Source organism: Scyliorhinus torazame, chromosome 11, assembly GCF_047496885.1.
Source record: "Scyliorhinus torazame isolate Kashiwa2021f chromosome 11, sScyTor2.1, whole genome shotgun sequence".
In the NCBI taxonomy this organism is placed as follows: Eukaryota; Metazoa; Chordata; class Chondrichthyes; order Carcharhiniformes; family Scyliorhinidae; genus Scyliorhinus; species Scyliorhinus torazame.
This window is the reverse complement of record NC_092717.1, coordinates 230,145,661-230,158,649: the sequence shown is the minus strand read 5'-3', so window position 1 is coordinate 230,158,649 and position 12,989 is coordinate 230,145,661. Positions and strand designations below refer to the sequence as shown.

The 12,989-nt window shown below is 42.0% G+C and overlaps 1 protein-coding gene across 1 annotated transcript in view; it reads right to left on the bottom strand.

Annotated features, from left to right (window-relative positions):
- psmg2 (proteasome (prosome, macropain) assembly chaperone 2) overlaps positions 1-12,973 on the bottom strand; it is a 43,611-nt gene extending 30,638 nt beyond the window's left edge. The window contains exons 1-2 of the mRNA XM_072468420.1: positions 12,819-12,973; positions 2,002-2,173 (exon numbers count right to left, since the gene is read on the bottom strand). Coding sequence (XP_072324521.1) covers positions 2,002-2,173; positions 12,819-12,884 — 238 coding nt within the window. The 5' untranslated portion in view covers positions 12,885-12,973. The remainder of the gene's footprint in view (positions 1-2,001; positions 2,174-12,818) is intronic.
- Between the last annotated feature and the right edge of the window lie 16 nt (positions 12,974-12,989).

Below are 12,989 nucleotides of genomic sequence, written 5' to 3'. Positions count from 1 at the left end.
AATGAAGTTAGTGTGAATAGCGCCTAGTCGCCACATCTGGCACTTGTTCGGGTACAGAGAGAGAATTCAGAATGTCCAAATTACCTAACAGCACGTCTTTCAGGAAAAGTGGGAGGAAACCGGAGCACCAGGAGGAAATCCACTCAGTCTCGGGGAGAATGTGCCAACTCCGCAGACAGTGACCCAAGTTGGGAATCGAACCTGGGACCTTGGCACTGTGAAGCTACAGTGCTAACCACTGTGCTACCGTTGTTTGCAAGATTCGGGCTGACACAATTGAAGGTGGTGCATCGGGCATGCTTAACGAGGGCAAGGATGAGTCGGGTATTTGAAGGAGCAGGGGATAAGTGCGAGCGGTGTGGGAGGGGGCCCAGCGAATCACGCACATACAGAACGTATGTGCTTTATTCGCTGGGCCCCCTCCCACACCAGAACGGGAGTGTTCTAAACTAGCAAAACTTTTAGGGCTCTTTCTTCAGCACCATGTCCGCGATCTTAAGCAGGGAGCTGGGTCCCCTAGAGGCCATATTCGAGGTGGCAGGGCAGATGTTTTGACCTTCGCCGCGCTGATCGCTCACAGGCAGGTTCTGCTGGAGTGGAGGTCAGCTTCTCCGTTCAGTGCCTCGGTGTGGCTGGGGGACCATCGGAATTTTTGTATGTGGAGAAATTAAATACATGCTGGGTTCATGGTATCTTTTCTTAAATAAGGGAACCAAAACCATCCACAGTATTCTAAATGTGGCCTCACTTGTACCTTGTACCGTTGTAGCAATATATAGAACATAGAACATACAGTGCAGAAGGCCATTCGGCCCATCGAGTCTGCACCGACCCACTTAAGCCCTCAGTTCCACCCTATCGCTATAATCCAATAACCCCTCCTAAGCCTTTTCAGGGCAATTTAGGATGGCCAAACCGCCTAATCCACACGTCTTTGGACTGTGGGAGGAAACCCACGCAGACAAGGGGAGACGTGCAGACTCCGCACAGACAGTGACCCAGTGGGGAATCGAACCTGGAACCCTGGCGCAGTGAAGCCACAATGCTATTCACTGTGCTACCGTGCTGCCCAAAAATACCTCTACTTTATACTCCAGCCCCCTTAATAATAAACAGTATTACCTACTGCACCTCTACACTAACTTCCTGAGTTTCATGAACAAGGACCCAAAGTCTATTTCTGCCACAGCTTTCTGCAGTCTCTCCCCATTTTAATAATCCTTTTCATTTTTTCTTCCAAAATGAACAATCTCACATTTTCCCACACTGAATTCCATTTGCTCATTTTCTACCCGTCAATATATTCTCTCTCTATAAACTATTTACATCCTTACAGTATGCCTTCCCCTTCCCCCTCCCACCTTTGTATAATCCGCACGTTTGATCACAGTAGTCTATTCCTACCTACAAATCATTAATATAGAGCTGCGGTCCCAGCACTGATCCCTGTGGCACTCCATCGGTTATTTCCCTCCACCCTGAGAAAGACCCCCTTATCGATACTCGCTGCTTCCTGTTAGCTAGCCTCAATCCATGCCAGAATATTACCTCCAACATCATGAGCTATCTTGCATAGTAGCTTTTTGTGTAGCACCTTATCAAATGCCTTTTGAAATACCAAATATACATCAACTGGTTCACCTCTATCTACTCTAGCTAATAACAAGTACATTTGTCAGACATGATTTCCTCTTCATGAAACCATGCTGACTCTACTTCATTAGATTCTGATTTTTCAAATGCACTGCTATTCTCTCCTTGATAATCGATTCTAATATTTTTCCAATAACTGAAGTTAGACTAAATGGTCTGTAATTTCATGCATTTTGCAGCCTTCCCCATTTTGAACAAGGGTACCACACTGACAGTTTTCCAATCCTTTTGACACAGTTCCAATCAAAGGATTTTTGAAAATTTTCCACATAAAAACACTATTAAATTTAAATTCCTACATATTTATAACATGTCAGAGTTCTTCACCCTCATTCTCCTCTCACTCACCCTCAGAGCAGATGCATATTTCCGCTGAATTCTCGGAAGTTGTCGCGTATGGATTGTTTCCTACCACTGGAAGGAGGCAGTCACTGTGGATATAACCAACCCGGGGCAAAGTGAGTGTAGAAATGATCAGGTCCACCGTTAGCTGACCAACATTGCCCACAGACACAACTGGCTGGAACAGCAAAAACATCAGATAATTGAAAATGACAATTTGACCACATTCTGACTCGCAATCAAACTGATCCATTGTGGGACCACAGAAAAAAAGTGCATTCCTGATTTTGTAATTACCCCTTACCCCATCCGTCCCATTCACAACAATCGCCAGAGTCATTATGAGACAGGTGGCCAATATACCGGTCTCTGCTAATGCAGCAGTGCATGCAAAGATAGTGTTATGGGCCAGGGTTTAGAGAACCCCAAAGTGTATCATTTGGTTCACCTGACCCACAACTTTTAATAGATTGTGGTATGGGGAGGCACACTACAGGTGTGGTACAGCAGAAATTGAAGTGTTTTTTAATGTAAAACAATGTTTATTCTATGAACTCAAGTTAACCTTTTTAAAACATAGTGAACATCTTAGCAACTATTAATTTAAATACAACCCCCAAAGAATACAACACTAAGTAATCCTTACTTTCCTTTTAACATCAATAAGACTTTTTTTAAAAACTTTTAACAGAAGCACATCAGGTTTAAATTCACTACTGAGAACAGTTATAACTGAATTCACCAAATGATCAAGAGATAGTCTTTACATAGCAGAAGGTACATGGCAGAGAGAACAACATTACACATTCTGTGGCTGACTGCAGCTCCAACACTGAAACAAAACCAAGAAAATACAGACACACCCAAGCTTTTCTCAAAGTGAAACTTAAAGCTGACAGACAGCCCACACTCTTGACATCACTGCAATAATAAACACCCATTTCTAAAGGTACACCCACTAGTTATTCTACAAAAAACACCCATTTCTTAAAGGTACTCTCACATGACCCCCCCCCCGAGAAAAAAAAAACCCCATCAACTTCAAGATGGGTTTCATTTTTCACCTTTTCACTATCCTTTAAGAAATGCATACAGTAAATATACTTTACGTTTCAAAAAAGAACACACGCAAACAAGTATAATAATATAGTCCTTTTTTTTGTTCTTCTTCCTCCACCTGGAATCCCTCTTAATTGACAGTCTCTTTGAACAAGAAGGTCTCTGCATGATCCATCCATTTCTCTACGCCTCGGCATGACTCTTTAAAGTCAGATACTTTGGTTCAATCTGATCACAGAGTCCCTTGTAATTCTCCAACACAGGAGCATTGGTTATCACAGCTTTCAGGCAGTCAAATGCCTGTTGAAACGCCGCTGTCCACTGATATTTTCGACGTTTCTTCAGCAAGTCCATCAGTGGAGCAACTACGCCACAAAAATATTGCACAAATGTTCGATCAAATCCACTCATGCCAAGAAATCCCTTCGTGTCGAGGGTAGTGGAAACCCCCCAATAACTTTTTGTTTCACATCCAGTGAGACCATTCGACCCAGTCCGATTATATGGCCAAGGAAAGTGACTTGGGCTTTTCCAAATTCACTTTTGGCTAGGTTTATCATCAAACCCGCCTCCTGAAGTCGATCGAATAACTCCATCAGATGTTTTAAATGTTCTTTCCATGTCTGGCTGAAAATTACATGATCGTCGATGTATACCGCACAATTGGGTAATCCTGAAACAACTTTGTTAGTTAACCGTTGAAATGTGGCTGGGCCGTTTTTCATGCCAAATATCATAACTTTGAATTGGTATATACCATCTGGGAGTCACAAAGCTGAAATCTCCTTTGCCCTTTCGGATAAAGGTACCTGCCAGTAACCTTTAAGTAAATCCAGTTTGGAAATAAAAGATGATTGTCCCACTTTCTCAAAGCAATCTTCCAAACGTGGAATAGGATAAGAGTCCATTCTTGTAACTGCATTAACCTTTCTGTAGTCCACACACAGCCATTGGGTACCGTCCGGTTTAGGTACCATCACTATGGGTGAGCTCCATTGGCTGCGACCTACTTCAATTATGCCATTTTTAAGCATACTCTCAATCTCTTTATTAACCTGTGCCAATTTTAAAGGGTTAAGTCTATATGGATGTTGTTTGATTGAACAGCATTTCCCACACCTACATTATAGGGGCTGGTTTAGCACAGGGCTAAAGAGCTGGCTTTTAAAGCAGACCAAGGCAGGCCAGCAGCACGGTTCAATTCCTGTACTAGGCTCCCTGAACAGGCGCCGGAATATGGCGACTAGGGGCTTTTCAAAGTAACTTCATTTTGAAGCCTACTTGTGACAATTTGCGCTTTTCATTTCATGTATATCCATTTTAGTACTTCCCAATTTATCTCCACAAACTTGCCCATGTGATATCAATTACTCTTTCAGGTCAGTCCGTTTGTCCTCTGGGAGGTAACTCAACAATTTATCCCAATTTTTAAGAACATCCTAATTTTTCGATTTAATTTGAGGTATGGCAAATTGAGTCATCTGGATTTGGTTTGTCACTTTTGAGTTAGAATCATTAAAACCTCCTCCTTTTTCTCTCCTTCCCTTTCAAAGTGCCTTTTCAGCATATTCACATTACACACTCGGTCTTCTATCTGGTGTTTTTACCACATAATTCACCTCACTCAATTTCCTTTCAATCTGATAAGGTCCACAAAACCTTGCTTTTAAAGGCTCACCTACCACTGGTAACAACACTAAAACTCTCACCTCCACTGGCAAAACTACGGACTTTGGATTTCTTGTCCGCTACCCGTTTCATCACATTTTGCGCAACTTTTAAATGTTGTCTAGCCAATTCACCTGCTCTATTTAATCGTTCCCTAAAATTTGACACGTAATCCAAGAATGTAATTTCTGATTTCTCACTCAACAATTTTTCCTTAATCAATTTAAGTGGCCCTCTTACCTCATGACCAAAAATTGGAATTCCTTTATCCCAATCCTCTGGATAATCTTGACAATACGCCCTCAACATTGTCTTTAATGTCTGATGCCACCTTTCTAATGTTCCCTGCGATTCTGGATGGTACGCAGTTGATTTAAATTGTTTTATTGCTAAGCTATCCATAACTTCTTTGAATAACCTGGAGGTAAAATTTGATCCTTGATCCGATTGTATTTCTGTGGGTAGTCCATATCTAGTAAAGAATTTAAGTAACTCCTCCACAATCACAATCTTTTTAGCTGTAATATTACGTACTGGAATGGCCTCTGGAAACCTAGTAGACACATCCATTATCGTCAAAAGATATTGATTCCCACTTTTCGTTTTAGGAAGCGGTCCTACGCAATCAATTAGGACACTTGTAAAAGGTTCCTCAAATGCTGGAATGGGTATTAAGGGCGCTGGTTTTATCACTGCTTGAGGTTTCCCTATCACTTGACATGTGTGACATGATCGGCAAAATTTAACTACATCTTTATGTAGTCCAGGCCAATAAAAATGTTTTTGGATTTTAGCTTGAGTTTTCCTTATTCCCAAATGACCTCCCACTGGTACCTCATCTGCTACTCACAACACCTCCTTTCTATACCCTACCGGCAATACTATTTGATGAATTTCTGCCCACTTTTCATCCGCCTGCATATGTAAAGGTCTCCATTTTCTCATCAAGACATCACTTTTACAGGAATAACACTCTGGTATACACTCAGATTCCTCTTCCTTATATGCTTTCTGATCCACCCGTTTTATTTCTACATCTTTTTGTCGGAACTCTGCCGATTTTCCTGAACTAAAGATATCCGCCTCATCTCCACCTGTTCTTGTTCTTTTTCAATCACCTGAGCAAAAATCGTTTCTGATAATTGCACTTCAACTTCATCTTCACTCTTTGAGTTCTCCTCGTCTTAACCTGTGACTTGGTGACCTTGTTACTACACAATCCGGAAAGATCACAGGATATTTGTCCTTCAACACTTCAGTTGTCTCATTTTCCACTGGCTTATCAACCACAGTAGTCATCACTCCCACCTATGATCCAGCTATATCATTACCCAAGTGTCATGTGAGAGTACCTTTAAGAAATGGATGTTTATAAATGGGTGTGTATATAAATATCTGTAGTGAGAGTACCTTTAAGAAATAGGTGTTTATTACTGCAGTGATGTTAGAGTGTGGGTGGAGCTGGGTTGCCTGTCAGCTTTTTACTTTCGTTTTAGGTTGCTTGCTGCAGGGTGTGTTTTAGTTTCGTTTTCAGAGCTGGATAGCTGCAGTCACAGCCAGAAGATGTAGGAGTCTCTCTCTCTGTAATCTAAAAACTGTAAATCGATCCTTTGGCGATTTAAAACTAATAACTACTCTCAGTACTGACTTTAACCTGATGTGTTTCTGTTTAAAGACTTTTTTCAATCTTATGGATGTTAAAAGGAAAGCTTAAAGGATTACTTAGTGTTGTAGTCTTTGGGGGTTGTACTTGAATTAATGGTTGCCAAGATGTTCACTGTATGTTTTAAAAAGGTTAACTTAAGTTCACAGAATAAACATTGTTTTGCTTTAAAAAATACTTTTCCACTTCTGCTGTACCACACCTGTAGAGTGGGCAGTGTGCTCCCCATACCACAATCTATTAAAAGTTGTGGGTCAGGTGAACTCCATGATACACTTTAGGATAAACCCTGGCCCATAACACAAGATAAACTGTATTCCTGGACAAGATAGTTTCTCTACTACTCCTACTACCATTTCACTCTTCACTGGACTTTCCAACCTTACCTTATATAATTGAACACTGCTCCTCTCACCCTGAATTTCACAAATTACCACCTTTTCTGGCAATATTCTTCCCAAACTACAATACTCCTCATCTCTTACCATTAAACATTGACTAGCTCCCGTATCTCTTAACATTCTTTACCTGCTCCTCCTGATACACAAGTAAACATTACCCACACAAGTAAATTCTTTAAAGAGATCTGGAACCTTTTTATCAATCACCTCTTGATCAGCTATACAATCTTTTGCACCTCCTTCGCTTCACTTGGGCTTTCCTTTACCACTTTAACAAACCCCACTGTCTTATCCTGTTTTACCACATCAGCCTTCCCAGTGCTTTTCTTAAACCACCAACACTGTGACTTTACATGGCCTAGTTTATTACAGTGAAAATATTTGAAACTTTTCATGTCTCTTCCACCCTCCTGGATTTCTTTTTTAGTCTGAGGTACACTCCCCTTATTATCTCCCATCAGATCACCTTTACCTTTACCACTTGAGTATTTCTCATGTCCCCAGTTTCTATCCTTCACAGGCTGAAACTGATGTCGGAAACCAAGCTTTGATTTATGAACTAATTCATAATCATCTGCCATTTCTGCTGCTAATCTCGCAGTTTTAACCCTCTGCTCTTCCACATCGAGTTCTCACTACATCAGGAATTTAATTTTTAAACTCCTCCAAAAGCATAATTTCTCTGAGCGATTCATACGTTTGGTCTATTTTCAAAGCCCTTATCCACCTATCAAAATTACTCTGTTTGAGCTTTTCAAACTCCATGTATGTTTGACCAAATTCTTTCCTTAAATTTCTAAACCTTTGTCTGTCGGCTTCAGGCACTAGAAGGGGCTGTTTAGCACAGGGCTAAATCTCTGGCTTTGTAAGCAGACCAAAGCAGGCCAGCAGCACGGTTCGATTCCCGTAACAGCCTCCCCGAACAGGTGCCGGAATGTGGCGACTAGGGGCTTTTCACAGTAACTTCATTTGAAGCCTACTCGTGACAATAAGCGATTTTCATTTCATTTCAGTCATATGCACCAATACGTCCCAGATACCTCCTCCGGTAGTGATGCAAACACTTCACTAGCCCTACCTACCAGCTTTGTTTGAATCAGTAATACCCACATGTCCTGTGACCATTTCATTTGTTTAGCTACCTTCTCAAATGAAATGAAAAAGGCTTCTACCTCCTTATCAAACCTTGGCAATGCTTGGACATATTTAAATAGATCCCCATCAAGCCTTCGACTATGACGCTCTTTCTCGCTATCCTCATCACCATCATCCAACTGTACGTTTCCCTTTACGGTGTCTGCCAATTTTAACTGACTGTCATATTTCATGGCCATTCTCTGAAGTCCAAACTCTTTCTCTTTTTCCCTGATCTGTATCTCCCTTTCTCTTTCTTTTTGTTCTGCTAGGGCTATTCTTTCTGTTCTCCTTTCTTCTCTCTCTTTTCTTTGTCCTCTCTATCTCTTTCCACTCTCTCTTTCTTTTTCCTCCCGCTCTCTTTCGTATTCAAGCTGCTTTAATTCTTTCTCATTTCCATTTATTTAATTTGTAACTGAATTTTTGCCATTTCCAATGAGTCAAACTATCTCAGGCAACTTTAAATGCTTAGCCACCGCCATAATTACCTCATCTTTTCGCATTTTGTCAGGTAACGATAACTGCAATGTTTTTGCCAAATCTAACAGTCTGCTTTTAGTCTCTGTCCGTAAGGTACTGCACGTGACCGTCTCCACCCCGAAAAACTTCAGAGCCTCTTAAAGAGCCATTGTCCACAATACACTCCCCACTTAAAACTGGAATACCACACCTGAAAAGCAACCACAATATGCTCACCCCTCACTGTCTTTAAGTTCACTAAGCCAATTCAATAAATAAACTTTCATTCAATGAACTCAAGTTAAACTTTTTAAAACATACAATGAACATCTTAGCAACCATTAATTCAAATACAACCCCTAAAGAATACAACACTAAGTAATCCTTACTTTCCTTTTAACATCCATAGGACTTTAAAAAAAACTTTTAACAGAGGCACATCAGGTTTAAATTCACCACTGAGAACAGTTATAACTCTGAATTCACCTAATGATCAAGAGATAGTCTTTACATGGAAGAGAGAACAACATTACACATTCTTGTGGCTGACTGCAGCTCCAACACTGAAACAAAACCAAAAATACACACACCCAAGCTTTTCTCAAAATGAAACTAAAAGCTGACAGACAGCCCAGCTCCACCCACACTGTGACATCACTGCAGTAATAAACACCCATTTCTTAAAGGTACACCCACTACAGTTATTCTATAACAAACACCCATTTCTTAAAGGTGCTTTCACATGACAATAGCAGCAATAAAGCCTTTGACTTACCACCTTATTTTTCATTTATTAGAATACAAAACATCGCACATCCAAATGCCACCACCCAATGCTTTGTTCCCATCATTTTCATCCACAATTGTAGACTTGATATTGGAACACACTTTGTCGGAAGATACCTCATGTCAAACTGTATCCCACCACTCTAACCCATTTTTTACTTCTCCCTACACAACAGGCATGGTGTTACAATAGTTCAGAATGTTAAGAAGGTATCTCTATATTAATCCATGGATGGGGCTAACACTTTTCACAATTACCAGATGTCTTAAATGCTTTACAGCCAATAAAGTATTTTTGAAAATGTAGTCACTGTTGTAATGCACGAAACACAACAGCCAATTTGTGCACAGCAAACAGCAATTAACATCAATGTGATAATGACCAGATAATCTGTTTCTTTGATATTTGAGGAATAAATATTGGTCAAGACCCAAGTGGTAAATCTCCTGTTCTCCCTCAAAATAGTGTCACGGGATCTTTTAGGTCCACCAGTGTATGGACAAAGCTCTGGTGTAACGTCTCATCTGAAAGGCGGCACCTCTGGCAGTGCAGCAATCTCTCAAGCTGTACTGGGGGTCAGCCTAGATTTTTGTGCTCAAGCCATGAAGTGGGACTTGGATCCAGAATCTTGCGACTCAGAGGAGAGAGTCTTACCACAAAGCCACAGCTGACACGCAGTGCAGCAGCCTACTACACCGCAAGGCTTTGTGGAAGCAGTGTTCTCCTGCGCAAACATCCAGCTGGTTATGCAATTCCACAGCACTAAACAGTAGCATTTGGATGAAAGTAATCCACAATTTTGCACATAGATTTAGTGCTCAAGGAATGTTGAAAAATTGAATAAGCTCTCATTTTGGGAATCAAATATTCTTTCACAACAGCAGCTAATTTGCATATTTTTATCAGACGAGAGCAAATTAATGTTGACCTATTTGCTCATGTGGAGGTTGACATCAACAAGAACTAGTTGGGCTACATAGCAAATGTCCACATTGTAGCTTCTATGTACTTCACTTTAAAATGCCCAGCCTCGGCCCTTGTCTTTGCAATTATCACCAGATTTCAGGTGACCGCTCTTTCCTCTCTAAAGTCTCGGAATGTGGTCAGTTCTCAAATCAATGCCTATCCTTCCCGCAATTCCAGGTTTTTGTCTCAGAAACTGCTTTTATCAAAAAGTCACAAATGACAAACTACAGGAGCATTGCGCACAATACCCTTAGCTAAATGATTAGAAAGCATAGATGTGCTGGTCAATAGGTAATTGAAAGCTAAAATGCAGGTACAGCAAGCAATTAGAAAGTCTAATAGTATGTTAGCCCTTATCGCGAGAGGATGAGTATAGGAGTAAAGTCTTGCTTTAATTGTACGTAACCTTGGTTAGATCGCACCTGAAGTACTGTGCGTAGATTTGGTCCCCCTACCTTAGGAAGGATATTACTGCCAGGGATGGGGTGCAACAAAGGTGCACCAGCATGATGGCAGGACTATCCTACGGGGAGAGATAGAGAAAACTGGGCCTGTCACGAATGACAGATGATCTCATTGAAACCCACAAAATATTTAAAAGAATAAACAGAGTAGATGCAGATGAGATGGTTCCCCTGGTTGGAGATTCTAAAACCAGGGGTACAATTTCAAAATATGGGTAAGCCACTTAGGACCGAGATAAGGAGAGAAGAAGGTTAAGAGGTGACTTAATTGAGGCATACAAGGTGATCAGAGGATTGGATAGGGTGGACAGTGAGAGCCTTTTGCCTCGGATGGTGATGTCTAGCACGAGGGGACATAGCCTTAAATTGAGGGGAGATAAGATATAAGACAGATGTCAGAGGCAGGTTCTTTACTCAGAGAGTAGTACGGGCGTGGAATGCACTGCCTGCAACAGTAGTGGACTCGCCAACACGAAGGGCATCCAAATGGTCATTGGATAGACATATGAACGATAAGGGAATAGTGTAGAGGGGCTTTAGAGTGGTTTCACAGGTCGGCGCAACATCGAGGGCCGAAGGGCCTGTACTGCACTGTAATGTTCTAAATGTTTTTACTCCGAGGGCTGTGGAAGCTCAGTATGCTTCACAGAATAGAATCATAGAATTTACAGTGCAGAAGGGAGCCATTCGGCCCATCAAGTCTGCACCGGCCCCTGGAAAGACCACACCTCCACTCTATCCCCATAATCCAGTAACCCCCACCTAACCTTTTTGGACAGTAATGGCAATTTACCATGGCATTACCACCTAACCTGCACATCTTTGGACTGTGGGAGAAAACCGGAGCACCCGGAGGAAACCCACGCAGGCACAGGGAGAACGTGCAGACTCCGCACAGACAGTGACCCAAGCCAGGAATCGAACCTGCGACCCTGGAGCTGTGAAGCAACAGTGATGACCACTGTGCTACCGTGCTGCCCACGGTTAGGGCGGCATGTGGCGCAGTGGTAAGCGCTGAGGAACCAGGTTTGAATCCCTACCCTGGATCACTATCCTTGTGGAGTTTGTACATTCTCTCCATGTCTGCGTGGGTTACACCCCACAACCCCAAAGATGTGCAGGTGCTAACCACTGTGCTACCACGCTTGAAGCCAAGATTTTAAAAAATAAATTTAGAGTACCCAATTCATTTTTTCCAATTAAGGGGCAATTTAGTGTGGCCAATCCACCTACCCTACACATCTTTGGGTTGTGGGGGCTAAACCCATGCAAACACAGGGAGAATGTGCAAACTCCACACAGACAGTGACCCAGAGCCAGGATCAAACCTGGGACCTCGGCACCGTGAGGCAGCGATGCTAACCACTGCATCACCGTGCTGCCCTTTTTGAAACCAAGATTGACAGATTTCCAAATATGAATGACATAAAGGGATCTGTCAATAGTGTGGGAAAACAGGATGAAAGTGAATGACCACGTATGTTCGTTTTGAATGGTGAAGCAAGCTCTACAGGCTGAATGTCCTGCTCCTGTTCCTAGGTTTTCCATCCTGGTTACGCAGCTGGGTAAAATTACCATCCCTTGGGTCCTTTCTAATCATAGATAGGGCACCTCATGCAATGGATTTGCTTCCCAGACCTGCAATAATAATTTCAGAGTGAAGAAAATGCCTAAAAGCAAAATATCTCAGAAGTTGGGAATCAGAAAGAACAGAAGATGCCAGAAAGTCAGGTCAAGTACATCCAAGAAGAGGACAAGGCATTTTAGGTGCATCCCCCAACAGCGTCCTATGGTGAGCCTGGCATGCAGGGAAGCCCAGCACCTTCAGTCAAACCTGTGCTTCTAGCACGTTCTACACAGAACGACATTATAGAATTCAACAGCACAAGATCTCAGCCCAACTGGTCCATTCTAGCCTTATCCAATCTCATTGTAATAAAGGGACTGCATGCAGAATGCTTCAGATAATTCAATACAAACACTTGGAACAATTAATGAATGGAAGAGAGTTTGACGTTTAATCACCAGAATCTACACTACAAACATATCAATATTGACCAGAATCGACTACACTTTATGAAGACATATGGGCGATAAGGGAATAGTGTAGATGGGCTTTAGAGTGGTTTCACAGGTCGGCGCAACATCGAGGGCCGAAGGACCTGCACTGCGGCGTTATGTTCTATGTTCTAAGACTGCACATTTTCAATGCAGCTACCCACCATGATAAGTGTGTAACCTTTCAGGTTTACACAACAATTCCCACTCGGAATGAAAATCGTCTCCATTCTGCCGCCTTGACAACTTCTCCAACTGTCATCCCCCTGTTTGACGCTTTCTAATGACGTACCACAGAAGGGACTTTTTCCATAGAACGTCGGACATTGTGAGGC